The following is a 17,974-nucleotide window of genomic DNA, read 5'->3' on the forward strand; positions in this document are numbered from 1 at the left end:
CCTTCCTCGTGAGGGGCTGGCTCTCACCTGGCTTTGCACAGCTGGGAGGACCAGAAGCTCCTGTGTCTGCTCCAGCCCTCCTGCCTTTCCGGAGCTTGAGAGGGCTTGGCCACGCAGTCCTGTAGCAGCTCAGGATGGAGGGTCCCCAGGCTTGTAGTCTCTCTTTGTTCTCACAGAAGGACCCTCAAGGGTAGTGACGCTCTCTGTGTTCTGGACATCGATTTCTTTGTGCCAGAGGCATTCCTGTAGTTGGCAAAGTTTACAGAAATTGTTCTAACATAGTACAAAACCTTGTGACAAAGGATTGAACATTTAAACTGAGTTTCTGGCTTTGAGTTCGAGTGGGAGGGCATCATTGAGAGTCTTGTGGTGAGAAAACCTCTGTGGTCATGTTTCCATGGACCCACCTTTCCTAATCCTTGTCCTCTTAATGGTTTCAACAGGACAGATTGATTCACTTTGGAGCCGTAAGTACTGATGTATTAGGGTGCAGCGCTCATTGTTCATTGACGCACAGAGTCCCAAAATGAATATCCAGGAGCAGGGTTTCCCCTTGGACCTCGGAGCAAGTTTCACCGAAGATGCCCCCCGACCCCCAGTGCCTGGTGAGGAGGGTGAACTGGTGTCCACAGACCCCAGGCCCGTCAGCCACAGCTTCTGCTCTGGGAAAGGCGCTGGGATTAAAGGGGAGACTTCCACAGCCACTCCGAGGCGCTCGGACCTGGACCTGGGGTACGAGCCTGAGGGCAGCGCGTCGCCCACCCCTCCGTACTTGAAGTGGGCCGAGTCGCTGCACTCCCTGCTGGACGATCAAGACGGCATAAACCTGTTTAGGACTTTCCTGAAACAGGAGGACTGTGCCGACCTCCTGGACTTCTGGTTTGCCTGCAGCGGCTTCAGAAAACTGGAGCCCTGTGACTCGAATGAAGAGAAGAGGCTGAAGCTGGCCAGAGCCATCTACCGCAAATACATCCTTGATAACAACGGCATTGTGTCCCGGCAGACCAAGCCCGCCACCAAGAGCTTCATAAAGGACTGCATCTCGAAGCAGCAGATCGACCCCGCCATGTTCGACCAGGCGCAGACGGAGGTCCAGTCCACCATGGAGGAGAACACCTACCCCTCCTTCCTCAAGTCCGACATTTACCTGGAGTACACGAGGACAGGCTCGGAGAGCCCGAAGCTCTGCAGTGACCAGAGCTCTGGGTCAGGGACAGGGAAGGGTGTCCCCGGGTACCTGCCCACGCTGAACGAAGACGAGGAATGGAAGTGTGACCGGGAGGTGGATGAAGACAGTGGCCGGGACCCTGCTCCGCCCGGCAGGCTCACGCAGAAGCTGCTCCTGGAGACGGCCGCCCCGAGGGCCTCCTCGAGTAGACGGTACAGCGAAGGAAGAGAGTTCAGGTGAGTCGACCCGCGGCCTGCAGTCCTGTGCCCACCTCCACGACCTGGAGAAGCAGCCAGGGACAGGCCTTGTCCTTCAGCCAGAGTGGGTGGACTCCCGGAGCCGGGGTGAGTTGTGGGGCTGGTCTTTGCTCACGATACCTTCTCGTGTGTTAGGTGTCTTTACGTTTCTTTTAAAATTGTGTGTGTGTGTGTGTTTTATTCCCGTGCTTGGGCTTCCCCTGGCTGTGGCGAGCGGGGCTGCCCTCCAGCCGTGGGGCCCGGGCTTCTCCCGTGGTGGCGGCTCTGGTTGCGGCTCGTGGGCTTCGTAGTTGTGGTGCACGGGCTTGGTTGCCCCGCAGCACGTGGGATCTTCAGGGACCAGGGATCAAATCCGCTGCATTGGTAGGCGGATTCTTAACCACTGGACCACCAGGGAAGTCCCGGATGTTTGTTTGTTTGTTTGTTTGTTTGCTTGGCTTCATCAGGTCTTAGTTGCTGGGATCTTTGTTTGGGCCCACGGGCTCAGTAGTTGTGGCCCGGGGGCTTAGTTGCCCCAGGCATGTGGGATTTTCATTCCCCAACCAGGAATTGAACCGGAGTCCCCTGCATTGAAAGGCGGATTCTTAACCACTGGACCACCAGGGAAGTCCCCCCTAGATGTTTTTAATATTTGTATTTTGAGGGCACTTTTATAAAGAAAGATTGAAGGCGGGAGAAGGGGATCACAGAGGATGAGGTGGTTGGATGGCATCACCGACTCGATGGACATGAGTTTGAGGAAAGTCTGGGCGTTGGTGATGAACGGGGAGGCCTGGCATGCTGCAGTCCATGGGGTCCCAAAGAGTCGGACACGACTGAGCGACTGAACTGACTGACTGACCTATCAAGAACAGCCTAGCCTATGTGGCTTTGTAAGTCATTAGGAATGTTGGAACTCTTAGGAGTCATATGATATTTAAAGCTTACCCTTTAGTAGTAAAATTTGTGTTCTTTTGCACAGAAGGTGGGTTTATGTGGCAGACTTGATCCTCTTGGCTTGATAGGACATTTGAGTGCATCAGTATGGAGGGAATTCCGGGCCGCTTGGGAGGTGGTGGCGAGGAGGCTGCTGTGCCGCAGGCTGTCCGAGCACCTTGGGAACTCCCTGTGGCTGCAGCGGGGGCTCCAGGATTGGTTGTGCACCTCCTGGGCCCGCCAAGGAAAGGGTTGTGCTGCTGTGTGTTCAGTTCCCAGCTCTCTCCAGTTGCGATCAGTCCTTGCATGGGGCACGGTGCAGCCTTGGAGGCGTGAAGTGGTGCTCTCCGGAAGTCGTTGCCAGTTTGGAAGTGTGCCAGTTTGCTGGAAGTGTGTTTGGTGTGGAGCTGGGGCCTATAGCCAATGTCGGTGGGCGCTCGCGTCCTCACTCATTTCCCTGTCGGTAGGGGGTCCCGGACACTCCTGCCTGCAGAACTGAAAGCCGTGGATTCTGTGGCCCTGCGGATTCAATCGCGGATCTGCAGATGCATCCCTGGGTGCTGGGCTCTCCTGTGGAGGCGGTAAAAGCCCAGATCACCTCTCCAGGCTTTCTGTGGCAGAGAGATTGGCCACTTCTAACAAACACAGTGTTAAACTTTTTCAGGGTTTAAATATTCTTTAAGTGACGTGATGAAAAAAGATACAGTGTTTGAGGTAATCTTTGTGCACCTTTATACACCTTTTGTTCACTGTCCTTATGGATTAAGTAATCTTTTTAGGACAGAATATACTATAAAATTACCCTGGTAAGGAAGGCAGTAAGTGACAACAGCTTTTAGAACCTAACGCGGAGGTTTTCGTATTCGATTAGAACAGTTTTAAAATGGGATTATATTTGAGGCCTGGGCTGCAGAGGAAAACAAATTGAGCTCAATTCTGATTTCTGATTTTAGAAATTCCCACGTGCTGCCCCTCACACTTCCCAGTTCTCGGTCGGGGGCCCGTTGTAGCAGCAGCCTTGTTTTTTCTCTCTTCAGTTTGCTCTGTTCGTAGTATGTACCCTTTACTGTCCGATTGCGGGAACATGTTCAGCTGTGAGGACTCAGGCACGTGGAGGTGCTGGCGCCCCCGAGCCCTGCCTGCACTGGGACGCGCCCTCCCGGGGCTGCCTGTGTGGGTGTGTGGATGGGCGCCCTCCTGTGTCAGGGCCGGTGTTCGTCAGCACTGACAGGCTGTGGAGTCCAGCACAGTCCGCTCGCTTTACAGGGGTTGCGGTTAGGGCCCATGAGGTTGAGAGTCACAGAAAACCCAGCCCGCCCGGCTTCCACAGTGAAGGCGTTGGGCTGACCCAGATAGACAGAAAGTCCGGCGCAGGCCCAGCTTCCGGTGCGGTGTGATTCTGACTTCAGCCATGTTTTTTTTAAAGACTTGATTTTGTTTTTGTTGTCTTTTAGGGCAGTTTTATGTTCCCAGCACAGTTGCAAGGAAGGTACAGAGGTTTCCTATGTGCTCTTGCCCCACATGTGCACAGCCTCCCCCTACCACCCCATCAGCGCCCCTACCAGAGTGGTCATTTGTTAACAGCGGATGAACCCGATCCTAATCTCTACTGTCTGCACGGTCTTGTCTTTTCTATACGCCATGTAATTGGAAGTAGACCGTATGTAACCTGTTCACATTGGCTTCTCTCACTTGGTCATATGCTTTTAAGGTTCCTCAGTGTCCTTTCGTGGCTTGATAGCTCATAGCTTCAGCCCTGAATAGTATTCCACTCTCTGGATGGACCACAGTGTACGTATCCATTCGCCAGCTAGAGGACTTCCTGATGGGTCCAGCTTTGGGCAGTTGCAGTAAACACCTGTGTGGGGGTTTTTGCGAGGACGTGAGTTTCCATCTCCTGTGGGTAGAACATCTAGGATCGTGAGTGCTGGCTCATGTGGGAGGTCGGTTTTACAGGAACTGCTCTTCTCTGGGTGCTGCTCTGTCTCTGCCTTACCACGGCCAGCTTTGCTCCCATGTTCTGTAAACAACTGCTCCCCACGGCTAGGGCTGCCGTGTGGCCGGCCCACTCCAGTCTGATCACGGTGCCTGGGCTCCTACCAAGTAGGGCCGCCCCGCCCTGTCCAGCGGGGAGGGAGAAAGAGAGTGGGTGCTGGTGCCTGCCCCCGCTGCCCAGCCGGAGGAGCAGCACGTGCCATCTCAGCGCGGCCGCTGCTGGAGAGTGTGTCAGGAGGGCCTGTCTGGGACAGAACGATAGCAAGGGGCTCCAGAGCTGAGCTCCCCGGCCCCACGGGCCCTGCACGTGAGGCCGCTCCAGCTACGCTTGCTGGGGCTGCCCTGGCTCCCTGTACCAGGTGGGGCTGCCTGTGTGCCCGCTCCTTGCCCGCTCCTCATTGGCTTCACGTGCTCACATGGCTGTTTTTCATGTTGCTGACTTGAGAGCCCTTTCCATAGGTCTTTGTCAGAACTGAGAAAACAGGGGTGTTCCTGCTGTTTTCTGCACTTAACCTAGTCCCCTGGGGTCATTTGGAGCCCTGGGCTGAGGGGTCATTAAATTCCTTGCTGGTTTGCTGTTCTCTGTACGGAAAATTTTCCTGGTCTTTGTGGCCCGTTGTCAGTGGAACTCTGCACTGACTTTGGTTGGTTCCTACCCGCATTTAAATTTGGTGTGAATTGGCAGAGGGCCGTCTGATGGCACAGGTGTTTTGGCTATTTATTTGCTGAGTGGTTTGGCCTGGGGGCCCAGGGCCTGTAAGACATCCACAGGCTTGGAAGCCTGGCCTGGCCTGCCAGGGGCTGGGCTCGGCCTGCTTGGTCAGGCTTGAAGTCAGGCCATCTTTTTCAGTCCTTCAACTACCTGCACTTATCTGTTGCCACTGGTTTTCTTTTCTCTGTCTCTTTTTAAAAACATATTTCCTTTTTGGGGCACAGTATGCAGTGTGTGAAACTTCCCTGACCAGAGATCGAACCCGTGCCCTGCTGTGGTTAAGCGTGGAGTCTTAACCAGAGCGCCACCAAGGAAGCCCCTCTCCTTTTTTAATCGACATATAGTTGACTTACAGCGTTGTCTTAATTTCTGCTGTATAGCAAAGTGACTCGGTTATACGTATACTGTATATGCATTCTTTTATATAGTCTTTCCCTTACAGTTTATCTCAGGATATCAAATACAGTTCCTTCTGCTCCACAGCAGAACCTTGTTTATGTTGCTGCTGGTTTTAATGTCTAAGTGGCGAATGCTTTCCATTTCTCTTTACTGCCTTCCTCACTGGTTGAGAAGTTGCCCGAGGACAGGGTCTCACCTGCTCTCTCCTTACATCTTCTGGGTGGGGCAGACAGTGAGGCCCCTGGTCAGCGCTGGTCCCGGTGGCCGTGGGCTGAGAGTTCAGTGCGGATGATGCTTGTAGCAGGAGTAACTCGTGGGTCTGGTGAAGGACGGATGACCAGCCCTTACTGCCCACACTGAGGAACTGCCTGACCTGTTTGTTGCCTTGTCAACTGTGTTCTGGTAATGGCTTAAAGAAGGAGAAATGTAAAAAGAGGAAGCACCCAAATGTGTGTCATTTTGTGTGGAAGGCAGAAAAGTGAGGTTGCTCTGGGGTTTCTCTTGCAGCTCCAGCCCCATGGCGCGGGGGTGGGGCGGTGACTCTGGGGCCGGCTGCTTCTATCCTCGGGGTGGCGGGGGCCCAGGTGACGGGGGTCTCAGGACACTGGTCCTGCTGCTGTGGTTGTTGTTCAGTCGCTCAGTCGTGTCCTACTCTTTGCAACCCCATGGACTGCAGCACGCCAGGCTTCCCTGTCCTTCACCATCTCCCAGAGTTCGCTCAAACTCATGTCCATTGAGTCAGTGATGCCATCAAAACCATCTCGTCCTCTATTGTCCCCTTCTTCTCTTGGCTTCAATCTTTCCCAACATCAGAATCTTTTCCAGTGAGTCAGCTCTTTGCATCAGGTGGCCAAAGTACTGAAGCTTCGGCTTCAGCATCAGTCCTTCCAGTGAATATTCAAGGTTGATTTCCTTTAGGACTGACTGGTTCAATCTCCTGGCTATCCAAGGGATTCTGGTGACAGCCTGTTTAATTTGACCTTCAGGGCTTCCCAGGTGGCACTGGTAGTAAAGTGACCCGCCTGCCAGTGTAGGAGATATAAGAGATACAGGTTTGATCCCGATCCGTGGGTCTGGACGATCCCTTGGAGGAGAGCCCTGCAATCCTCTGCAGTGTTCTTGCCTGGAGAATCCCATGCCTGGTGGGCTCCAGTCCCCAGGGTCGCAAAGAGTCAGATATGGCTGAAGTGACTTACCGTCACTTACCGTGACCACCGTTGCACTAGTGAAGTGCAAGTACTCTTCACTGTTGGATTCTTAGATCTTTTGGATGGAGGGTGACTCGTTTGTGCAGTGTGGCTCTCCCTGCAACCTTCCCCCTCGTTTTTCCTGCTGCTGAGGCTTTACTCACTCTCAGTTGGGACATGCAGGTTAGGAAGAGAACATGGCCCTGCTGCCTTTTCTTACACCTTCCAGGTGTGTGGCTTGTCCACCTGGATGAGTTCCTTTAACTGAACAGATGATCCCAAGGTTGGTGACTGGAAATGTTTTTAGACATACTTTAGTGTGCAGCTGTGGGGTTCTCAAGACAGGAATTTACTGGGCATTCCCTTGGGGTCCTGTGGTTAGGACGCCACACTCCTGCTGCAGTCCCGAGTTCACTTCCTGGTTGGGGTACTAAGATCCCACAAGCTGGGCAGTGCAACCAAACAAAAAAGACAGGAGTTTATAGATCTTTCCAGTCACCTTGTGGGCTAGATGGGGAGAAGGTTAATTAAGCTCAGTGGTTTAATTTAAGAACCCCTCGCTTGATGCCTTTTCCACTGGCTGTATCTTCTGGGGTCACCCTTCTCCTGGTTATGTGATGGTGGGAGAGTTGCCTCACCTCTCTGAGTTTTCCTATAACATGAGGAGGATGAAGCAAGGGCCTGCCAGATGAGGCTATCACGGAGGCTCGTGAGCTGGTCCGTGGTGGTGCCGGCACGCAGCAGGTGTCCAGCGCACACAGCAAGTGCTTGAAGTTTCAGATCCTGCTGTGTCTTCGTTGTCATCTGAACTTACTGGTCTGCTCGATGTTGGTGACATTCTCATCCAGGTGACAGGCGATTTCAGATCGTGACACTTTGCAGTTTTACTAATCGTGTATCCTGAGAGGCACCCAAAGCTGCCATCCTTAGCTACAGAAGTAGCATCACCATCTACCAGCTCCAGCCCAGCCCACCTGGCCAGCCCAGCCCACCAGCCCAGACTCCCTGGCCAAGCGTGTGCTCAGCCCTCTGCTTCTCGCTGTGGCGCCCGCCACCTCCTGCAACCACAGAACCTTCTAGCTGAGTCTCTGCCCCAGTCTCTCCCCCACCACGCCCAGAAGGATCGTTTCTAGATGCCGGTCTGGCACGCGCTCCTTTCCTCCCTGACGCGTGGACTCCCCCCGGCTCCTGTGACTTCGCGTGTCCACGGGAGACCTGGTCACAGTGCCGATACACTGTGTGTGCCTCGTGTGCCTGTCGGTCGGGGGGGCTGGCTAGTGAGAGTTCATGAGCTAGTTGCAGGAGAATCAAAAAGTATTTTCTCTATTTCAGTCCCACAGAACTCTGTAGTCTTTGATGACAGATTTCAGCAGAGCTCAGGACTTCGGAGATGGAGAGGCCCCTTTGTCACGTGCTCCGCGGCAGTGGCTTTATGAAAGGGGAGTGCCTGCAGGGACCGTGGCCCGTGGGGCTGCCGCAGCCAGATCGAGGTGCCTGGGCAGGCGGGTGGCCGGGCGTGTGCGTCTCTGTGTGTCCACCGCCCAGGGATCAGCCGGTTCTCAGGTTTGCGTGCCAGTTAGCGTCACGGAGACTTGCATCTGATTCATACGCACTGTCTGTTAGTCTCCTCTAGCATCCTGACTTCATTTACACCAGTTTACCTGGCATCCTTAGAAATGGTGGAGTTTGGCCAAGTGGTTGTTGTTCAGTGAGGGAAAAGGCAGATGGCCTAATAATTCTGTCTTCAGTCCACCTTGAGGCTGAGTACGTGTGTGTGTGTGTGTGTGTAAGTAAGAAAACCAGCGTTGCTTTATTTTTCCCCCGTGTCACATCAGTACAAACGCACATTTTTGTGAACCACTCAGGCTGCACCCAGGGCCCGTTAATTCCAAAAAATGTTTGATTGAGAAAACAACTCAGTCAATCTCTTCAGTTCCTTCCCAGAACTCAGGCGTGCCTTCTGACTTAGTGAAAAGAAACGTAGTCTCCAGGGTCGTGCAGAGGGCTTCGTGTCTGTCTGTGAGGGGCTGCAGCCTGCCCCTTCCTCATCCCTTCTCAGAACCAGTGAAAACCTTGGGAGCAGCTGGACTCCGCTCTTTTGTTTGGACCAAACTCCACCAGTTTTTGTGGATAGAGACAACGAGCCTTGCTTGGTGTGGCCCGGTGGACACCCTCCTCAGCCCCCCAGGGCCAGGAGGCTCCTACTGCCTGGCTTATGGGGTCTTAGTTCCCCCACCAGGGGTTGAACCTGGACCCTCGGCAGTGAGAGCCGGGAGACCTGACCATCACTGGACCACCAGGGAACACCCTTCCTTGTGTCCTTGGAGTCATTAACATGCTTTCGTCTGGAATCAGTCCTCTCTGAATCACTGGCTCATTTTCAGTCTTCTCTTAAGGAGATATTTAGAAATGATCAGAAAGCACGTTGCATGCAGCACTGCGAGTAATAGCTCGCAGTCAGAATATAGTTCACTTGGTGTCTGATCTGATCTGACACAGGGCTTGTTGTACAGGGATTTTTTTTGTATGGCTGGAGAATATAGGCTTTCTGTTTTCTTCATTTGGTTTTTCTACATTTTCCAAATTCCTATAAAGCATACATTTTTGTAACTAGAAAATATATTATTAAAATATATACAAAAATGTATCATAGGAAGGTCTGGATGATATGCAGTTTTCAAAAGCATATCTTTGTCTTTTAAAAGGATCATATGTGGAGAAGGAATTGGCAACCCACTCCAGTGTTCTTGCCTGGAGAATCCCAGGGACGGAGGAGCCTAGTGGGCTGCCATCTATGGGGTCGCACAGAGTCGGACACGACTGAAGCGACTTAGCAGCAGCATAACTGTCTATTGTAGTCCATTATTTTAATTATACTATCAAATAGTAGCTTATACATGAGCTTATATTCTGTTTTTCAACAGTTTAATCCATGATTGCATTTGATAAGCAAACAAAAACCATGTATTGTTTTTAATATTGTTTGGAGATTGAAATGAAGCAAACTTTGTGGCTAAAAACAATTTAAAGCAATGAGACAAAAATAAAGTTCGTAGGTTAATATAAAAAAATAAAGCAATGAGACAAAATAAAATAAATAAAAGGATCATATAAATGTTTCCTTTAAGTGTGATCTTAGGTTTTAATGTTTGCACTATTATACCAGTATTTTAATTAATTTTAATTTTCATTAAAAAAAAAGAAGGAAAAATTCAAATAACACTAAAAGGCCGAAAACTAAGTTTGGCAGTCTCATGACCCCTGGCCTTTCCAGGGTGGCCACGTCCAGCTTCTTACCCGAATGTGAGTCAGCTCAGGTCACCATGGCAAAATACGGTAGACTTGGGGACTTGGGTGACAGACTCTTCTCATAGCTCTGGAGGCTGGAGGCCCCAGGCCGAGGCACCAGCAGCAAAGCAGCCTCTGTCCCATTCCCCTCGAGGTTTGCGCATGGGCCTTTTCTCACTAGGTCCCGGTGGAGACAGACAGCTCCCTGGTCTCTTCTGCCAAGGGCAGTGATCCTATGGGATCAGAGCCCCACTTATATTTCTATTTATTTATTTTATACTTTTTGAAACCTTGTACTTATTTGGGCTTCCCTGGTGGCTCAAACGATAAAGAATCTGCCTGTAGTGCGGGAGACCTGGGTTCAATCCCTGGGTCAGCAAGATCCCCGGGAGAAGGAAATGGCAACCCACTCCAGTACTCTCGCCTGGAGAATCCCATGGACAGAGAAGCCTGGTGGGCTTCTGTCCCTGGGGCTGCAAAGAGTCGGACACGACTGAAGAGACTAACTCGCACTTGTTCAGAGACCTGTGCTGCGTCTCTTGCTCCACGGGCTTGCTCTGGCTGCAGCAGGCAGGACTGCCCTGCCCGCAGCCCAGGCTCTCCCTGCAGCGGCCACTGTGGCTGTGGTGCGGGCCTGGCTGCCCTTGGCCTCTGGGGTCGTCCCAGACCGGGATTAAATCTGCGTCCCCTGCCTTGGCAGGCGGATTCTTAACCCCTGGGCTGCCAGGGAAGTCCAGACCTTTTCTCTTTTGTAAACTGTTTCAGTAGTTTTTGTCTTTTTTCCCCCATTGTGCTTCATATGTATGTTTTCCAGACCTGTCTACCATCGGCTCGTTTCTCTTCAGTCTACTATTAGGCCTGTCTGTGGAGTTCTTGGAGAAGGCAATGGCACCCCACTCCAGTACTCTTGCCTGGAAAATCCCACGGACGGAGGAGCCTCTTGGGCTGCAGTCCATGGGGTCGCTAAGAGTCAGACACGACTGAGCAACTTCACTTTCGCTTTTCACTTTCATGCATTGGAGAAGGAAATGGCAACCCACTCCAGTGTTCTTGCCTAGAGAATCCCAGGGAAGGGGGAGCCTGGTGTGCTGCCGTCCATGGGGTCGCACAGAGTCGGACACAACTGAAGCGACTTAGCAGCAGCAGCAGTGGAGTTCTTAACTTCAATTGTTATATTTTTCAAGTTTAGTGTTCGTTTGATTCTTCTTTTTGTTTTTTTAATATTCAGTTTTCTGCTCAGACTCTCTCAGAAGCTTGTCTTTTAATGAACATGTTCATCACATGCATTTTAATGTCCTGTAATTTTAAAATTGGGGTATTTTGTGGTTCTTTTTCTATTGTCTGTTTTTCTCATGTTCTTGAGTTGGCTGGTCCTGCCTCCTAGTATGCTGGGCAGTTTTTACTAAACACTGGACATAGATTCTGTACGTGACACAGATTAAGAAATCACTTGAGGACCCCAATCACATTTTTCTCCAGTGAGGGCTTACCTGGCCTTTAGTGTGGGGACTTGTCACTTTACACCAGCCGGAACCAGTCATCCCTTTAGGATAGCCACTGGGATCCCAGCTGAAGGCCTGGGGTCTGCACCAGCGTCCACACCTTTGGTGCATTTGAAACGCCCATGTAGGAATTCTGAAGTTATCACATTCTCAGCCTGGAGGTCACTGCTTGAGGACCTCAAGGAGAAAAGTGGGACCCTGTGTCTGACTTCTCCATCTATTCTTCTCTTTTCTCTCATGTTTTAGCCCCTTAAGACCTCATTTCCCTGGTAGCACTTGTGCCTTGTTGTTGACTCACTAAGTCCAACTCTTTTGTAACCCCATGGACTGTAGCCCGCCAGGCTCCTCTGTCCATGGGATTTCCCAGGCAAGAATACTGGGATCATTCCATTCTCCAGGGGATCTTCCTGACCCAGAGAGTGAACCCACGTCTCCTCATTGCAGGTGGGTTCTTCATCACTGAGCCGCCAGGGAAGCCCCTCTGTGCCTTAAAACACATGAAAACCTTTCTGTCTGTTTTTCTCATTGGTCTTGCAAGTGGTAGTTTGCTCCCGGGTCAGGGAACTAAAATCCACATGCCATGCAGTGCAGCCAAAAAAACAGAAAAATCTGTGAAGAGATGAGTCCTGTTGGGCATCCCTGTTTCTCTGGATGTGCCTTTAGCTGCCTACGGGCAGAGTGAGTGCTCCGTGGATCATACAGCTCAAATGTCCTTCTCTGTCCACACACTCACCCCATTTGCCCTCTCAATATTGTTCAAAGGTAAATAATCTGAATAATTGTGTGCCCTTCCAAAGCATCTTTATGAATATAGAAATTAATACGAACATATTGTTATATTTTCAACGTTAAATACATTGTAAAGTAGGAATTTTCTTTAGAGAAATGTATGTGACCTAAAAAATGAGGTCCATCACACAGAATATGGTTTATGTTGAGTATGAACTCCAGACCCATTGTGTATATGTTCGTTTTTCAGGTATAAAGGTGACTTTACTAATCACTGTCAGCATTTCTGGTGGTGTCGTTGAGTTTGGGTTTTGTTGCTTCCTCCCTCTAGGTATTGTTGCGTGTCTCCCGTGTGACAGAGGCAGCTGGGTGGATTATGGCCGGGTTCACTGTGACCTAAATGAGAAGCACACTCGGGGCCCTGGTGGACCTTGTGTTACTCGGTGCGCACGGCAGATGGGTTCAGCCACGTGTTGGCTCACCTCCCTTAGTGTGAGCTGCTGGCCTCCGCGTCCGCCCTGCACGGGCCCGTGTCTGAGCTATGCCACCGACACTCTTCCTGGGGGCAGAGAACAGGTCCCCAGGTGCCCCTTTGTTGGGGCTTCCCGCCCCACGGGGGTTCCCACTCTCTGCTGGTCTTGGCTTCCCAGCGACGTGGCCATGCCCCACCTTCCAGGCAGCCCCCAGGGCCACAGGCACGGAGACGGCAGAGTTGAAGGGGCCGGATGAGGCCTGGCGCGGTGCTCCGAGGGGCAGTCTGAGCTGAGGTAGGCCAGTGACGGGACACTGTTCGACATCCCAGCGTCGACGAAATGGCAGGCTTGCACGTTGGTGCTGTGAAATTCTGCTTTGGAATGTAAAGTTTTGTGGTGCCGTGTGCAGTTTGTTGGAGTTAATGTAAAGGTGACACATTTTCGTGGTGAACAAAGAGTCTGGCAAGTGAGAGCAGTCCAGAGTCCATCCTGTGTGCAGTGGAAGCAGGGGCTGTGTCTTGCCTGGTAGGGCTTTCTTGTAAGGTGGTCAGGGCAGGTTCATTTGGATACGGTAAAAGTCCTTTAAAAAGAAAATCCGTTTGAAACGTTGTGAAAGAAAACTTCATCAGTGGAAAAATCAAATAACTTATAAAAGCAAAGTACCTGAAGAGTCTGAGTTCTCCCTCAGGTTTTCACTTTCTCGGCAAACTTCATGTGCTGAGTCAGGGGAGGCAGACAAGGGTGTCCTTCGGGCCTAGGGGCTGCCAAACGCGTGGTTAGCTTAAAGAAGGTTGAGTGTTACCTGGGGCTTCCCTGGTGGCTCAGCAGTAAAGAATCTGCCTGCAGCGCCGGAGACGTGAGTTGGATCCCTGGGTCGAGAAGATCCCCTGGAGAAGGAAATGGCAACCCACTCTGGTATTCTTGCCTAGGAAATCCCATGGATCCTGATGGGCTCTAGTCCATGGGGTTGCAAAGGTCAGACATGACTTAGTGACTAAACAATAGCAAACAACGAGAGTTACCTGGTGATGTTAGGAAGTGAAGAGGGTTACCCAAGGCTTGGAATTTCTGGTTTCTGAATTACTTCAAGGGAACAAATGGTACTGTTTTATGAACAGAGTTTTGAGTTTGACTAGATTCATAAGTGCATGATCTTAATTTTTGAAAAGCCATGTTTTCAGAGTTGCTGATTTGGTCTTGTAGCTTCAATCCCGATAACTAGTCTCCTCATCAGAGTTCTGTGCGATCTCAGAACTGCAGCCCTCAGCCTCCCGTCTGCTTTAGGTTGTGAACTGGGGATCGATTCAGGCCTGTGGTAAAGAGGTTGTGGGCTGGCCACGTGATCTGTGATTTTGAGCTCATCAAGAGCCCATGTCTGGAGTCCCTAGCTGGATTTGCGCAACCTCAGGGGTTGACAGATAGCATCTCTGTCTGTTATTCTGAACAGCCTGCAGTTTGTTGGGAGGTGTCGCTCTTGCATGTTGATGGTGGTGATTCGCATTTGCGAAGAGTGACCAGCCCGTTCCTTGGAGCTTCTGTTTGAGCCATCAGAAGCTGGAGTGAGGGGCTGAAGTCTCCAGGGGAGGTTAGTGCCAGATGCATGCTGACCCTGTCATTGGAGTGAGAGTGATTCATTAAAAATCATAGTGGCAAACACATACCTGACCATGTGGAAAGCAGACAGCTAGTGGGGAGCTGCTGTCTAATTACAGGGAGCTCAGCCTGGTGCTCTCTGATGACCTAGAGGGGTGGGGTGGGGAGTGTGACTGATTGGCGTTGTTGTATGGCAGAAACCAACACAACATTGTAAAGCAATTCTTCTTCAACTAAAAATTTTTTTAAATGAATACCAAAAAAAAAAAAAAAAAAAATCACGGTGGCAGATTCTGTGAAACATTTTTTGTTACACTTTTTAAATACTGCCACATGGAGTTCCTCTTCATCAGATCCATGTAATCTAAAGATCTGATGTGAAGCATTTGTGTGAGTCCAGGCCCTGAAGGATTTCTGCTGTCTGAGAAGCCTGCTGTGCAGAGAAAAGCTGATGTAAATGTGCAGTGTTTGCGCAGAGCAGAGATGAGCAGGGCTTCTGCTCCGGTTCATCCCTCATTTGAGCTCTTGCTGGCGAGTTCCAATTGCGGTGCTTTACAGTTTTCAGCGTGCTCTTCACGTATATTGTTCCATAGATTTCAACTGCTCTGCAGCAATGAACATCCAGGGACACGTTGCAAAAGTTATATAAGAAGTATATTTGGTGCAGGAAAATTGAAAAATACAGATAAGTGAGAAGTGCTCTCACTGGGTCCCTCTCAAATCTTCTTGGCATCTGTGTGGCCTCCTCCCTGCACAGATGGGCCCTGACCCATGTCACTCACAGCATGAATCTTTAGCAGGTGTTGTAAAGAGTTGCTGGTTTATCGCAAAGAGTTACTGGTGTTCACAGCTGCACACAAGAATCGTGGCAAAGAGGGAGTCCCCCTCGCTGACCCGTGAATCTCTCAAGCCAGGAGTGCATGGTCTCCCTTGAGCATGGATTCTGACCTTAGCGCCTTGAATCTGCTGTGTTCAGCATCTTACAGGAAGTCAGGGGGGATCTCCGTCCTGCAGCCCTTAGCCCCCAGCCTCATCCCGCTCCACGTGCGGGATGCTGTGCCGGACGTGCTGGCCCGTCTAAGTCTAGCGGTTTCTGCATCGTCGGGTGCTCGACATCCCCTTGTGTGCTCCTGAAGGGTGCTCGGACCCCTTTCAAAGAGGTGGCCATCGTCAATCCACTTTGCAGGAGTAACCTGCCCACAGTCAAGTGCTGGTAAGCAGTGGTGAGGGCATATGGGCCCTGGGGGCCACTCTGGGGCCAGGGTCCTCCACTGCCTGCCTTGTGGGGGGCCGGGGTGTGGCGTCCGTGACCACCACGCCCAGTCCGTGCCTGCCTTTTCCACAGAGCGTAGATCCTTCTGTTGTTACTGTTCAGTCTTGACTCTGATGCCCTTTGGCGTGTTGTGCAATTCAGCATTCATTCATGGTAGTGGGTGCGGTGTGCCAGTTGGGTAATAAAAATAAGTAAAGGGTCATAAAGTAAATAAAAGGCGTGTGGGACCGGGAGGCCACCTCACAGCACAGATCACAGGCTCTAGACGCCTGCCTGGTGAAGACCCGTCAGGGTGGGGCGGGGCTGCTCAGGGCTAAGAGGATGGCACAGCAGGTAGATGTCCTGCTACAAGGGTGCGTCCTCCCAGCACACGCAGATCAAACGACGGGTGTGAATAGAATGTGCATCATCCTAAAGTATCTCTGCCACTCATCACCTCTTTTTTGAAAAATAATTTTTTAGTTTTGGCTGAACTGGGTCTTGGTTGTTGCACACAGGCTTTTTCTAGCTGCAGCGAGTGGCGGCTACGCTAGTTGTCAGGCTTGGCCTTCTCTTGGCGGTGGCGTCTTGTTGCAGAGCGCAGGCTGCAGGACATGAGGGCTTCAGTAGGTGCGGTGCACAGTCTTAGTTGCCCCGCGGCATGTTCAATCCCAGACCAGGGATTGAACCTGCGTGCCCTGCGTTGGTGGGCGGATTCTTTATCACTGGACCACCAGGGGAGTCTCACGAGATCATCTCTTAATTACAAAGGAAAACAGTGAAGTTAGAGTAGAAACTTGGCAGGCACTGGGTTTGCCGCTGGCATTTGGACCAGCCTGCAGGACGTTCTTGGAAGCGTGGCGGCATCGCCTTTGTGCCGCTCCTGGAAGCGCCTGCCGGGATCTCACAGGAGGCCGTCTGGGCCCTTGAGAGTGTCCCAGCGGGACAGGCTGTGGGCGTCTGAAGACTGGACAGTCATTATGCGGCTGTGGCCTGGGTCTTGGGACATCGGAATGGCTCTCAAGGCCGCTCCTGCCCAGGGGAGGGGTCCGCGCTCTGCCTCCTGCTGCTCTCTGTCTGTCTGTCGCCCCTGCGTCCCAGGTCACTGGGCTCTGGCCTGGGGCACCAGGTCTAGAGGCTGGGTGGGGAAGGTGTGGGCCGGGCCAGCCTCGCCTTCCCAGGAGGGGCTTGCAGAGGTGATGACCAGGAGGGTCACTGCACAGGGCCTGGGGGCACAGAGCTCTCCCGAGACCCTGCTCTTGAGTCCTTTGGCTTTTACCAAGGAGGGAAATTGCTGGATCCTACGGCAACTCTGTTTTAAGTTTTAGAAACTACCAGACTGTGTCCCACCGAGTCTCTGCTGTTTACATCCCCGTCAAAAGCTTACGAAGTTCCACAGAAACTGAAAGGATTACCAAGCAGTGAAAGTGAATTTCAGCCCACTGAAATTACCCTTCAGGAATAAAGGGGAAATCAAGACAGTTTCAGACCAGCAAACACTGAGGAAGTGTCAGCTGCAGCACTTGTACTCACGGATGTACTGAAGGGTGTTCTTCAGGCTCTCAGGCAGGAGGGACAGGGGAGGGTGTGGTGACTCCAGGCCGCTGTTGAAGGATAAAGCAAGACTGGTGATGTCTCCTGGGGTTAAGATACCACATGGATCCAAAACCCAAACGCCAACAGCACATGAGTGTGTGGGAGGTGGGTGGAGTTAATTCTGTTTTTTTTTTTTTCTTTTTTGCTGCTCCATGTGGCACGTGGGCTGTTAGTTCCTCAACCTAGGGTCGAACGTGCACCCCCTGTAGTGGAAGTGCAGAGTCTTACCTGCTGGACTGCCAGGGAACTCCCGAGTGGAGTTACCTCTGACCATGTGTTGCCTGGGAACAGGTAGAATGCAGTTAATTGGACCTTGATGCATCAAGGGTACCTGTTGTAATCCCTGAAGGAACCATTGAAAGAACAGTGAAAGGGCTACTTTATTAGAGGAAGGAGACAGAAAATAGAAAGTATTCCAAAAGAAGGCAAGGAGGAACAAAGTATAGAACAGCCATGACCGACAGCAAGCAGTGAGCCGGTGGATCCACTCTGTAGCCACACTGAACGCAGCAGGACCGGAGAAGCGATTAAAAGGAAGAACTGTCAGACCAGATCGTGGGAAGGCAGCTGCTCAGGAAGGAGACAGAAGCAAAAGGACGCGGGAAGTGTTGGAGGGAAAGTGTGGAGGGCGGAGTCCTGCACTCAGCGGCCCCAGAGGCCGGGGGGTCCTGCGGGTTCTGTCGTGAGGTCTGGAAGCCACAGAGAGGCCGGAGGTGTCGCTAGATCCCGCGTCTGAGTTCCGGTTCCGGCTGTCCTGTGGGGAGCAGCCGGCGGCCCCCGGGTGACGTTTTGCAGAGCTTCCTGTGTTGCGGCAGCCTGTGGCGCCTGTCCCGAGGGCTGGCCTCACTGCCGGCCCCTCCTTCTCTTTCTCCCCACTCACTTTTCTTCCCCGTGTGTCTGGACGTGGA

At 51.8% G+C, this 17,974-nt stretch overlaps 1 protein-coding gene and 1 long non-coding RNA gene across 9 annotated transcripts in view; one reads left to right on the top strand and one right to left on the bottom strand.

Annotated features, from left to right (window-relative positions):
* AXIN1 (axin 1) overlaps positions 1-17,974 on the top strand; it is a 40,939-nt gene that overhangs the window by 6,307 nt on the left and 16,658 nt on the right. For all 7 annotated transcript variants that reach the window (XM_086376627.1, XM_086376624.1, XM_086376622.1 and 4 more), the window contains exon 2: positions 444-1,404. In XM_086376627.1, the coding sequence (XP_086232753.1) occupies positions 527-1,404 (878 nt within the window). In that variant the 5' untranslated portion in view covers positions 444-526. The remainder of the gene's footprint in view (positions 1-443; positions 1,405-17,974) is intronic.
* Positions 12,209-17,804, bottom strand: LOC147345746 (uncharacterized). 2 transcript variants are annotated; one of them, XR_015154943.1, is made up of 4 exons: positions 17,295-17,804; positions 17,004-17,074; positions 13,289-14,234; positions 12,209-13,205 (listed from the first exon to the last, which is right to left on the bottom strand). It is a non-coding gene; the product is annotated as an uncharacterized LOC147345746 (long non-coding RNA). The 2 variants fall into 2 exon arrangements; XR_015154942.1 differs by having other exon boundaries at positions 13,289-13,512; positions 17,295-17,794.

This window comes from Bos grunniens, chromosome 25, assembly GCF_055505025.1.
Source record: "Bos grunniens cultivar Pamir isolate PY7600 chromosome 25, Bosgru_T2T1.0, whole genome shotgun sequence".
Taxonomy (NCBI): Eukaryota; Metazoa; Chordata; class Mammalia; order Artiodactyla; family Bovidae; genus Bos; species Bos grunniens.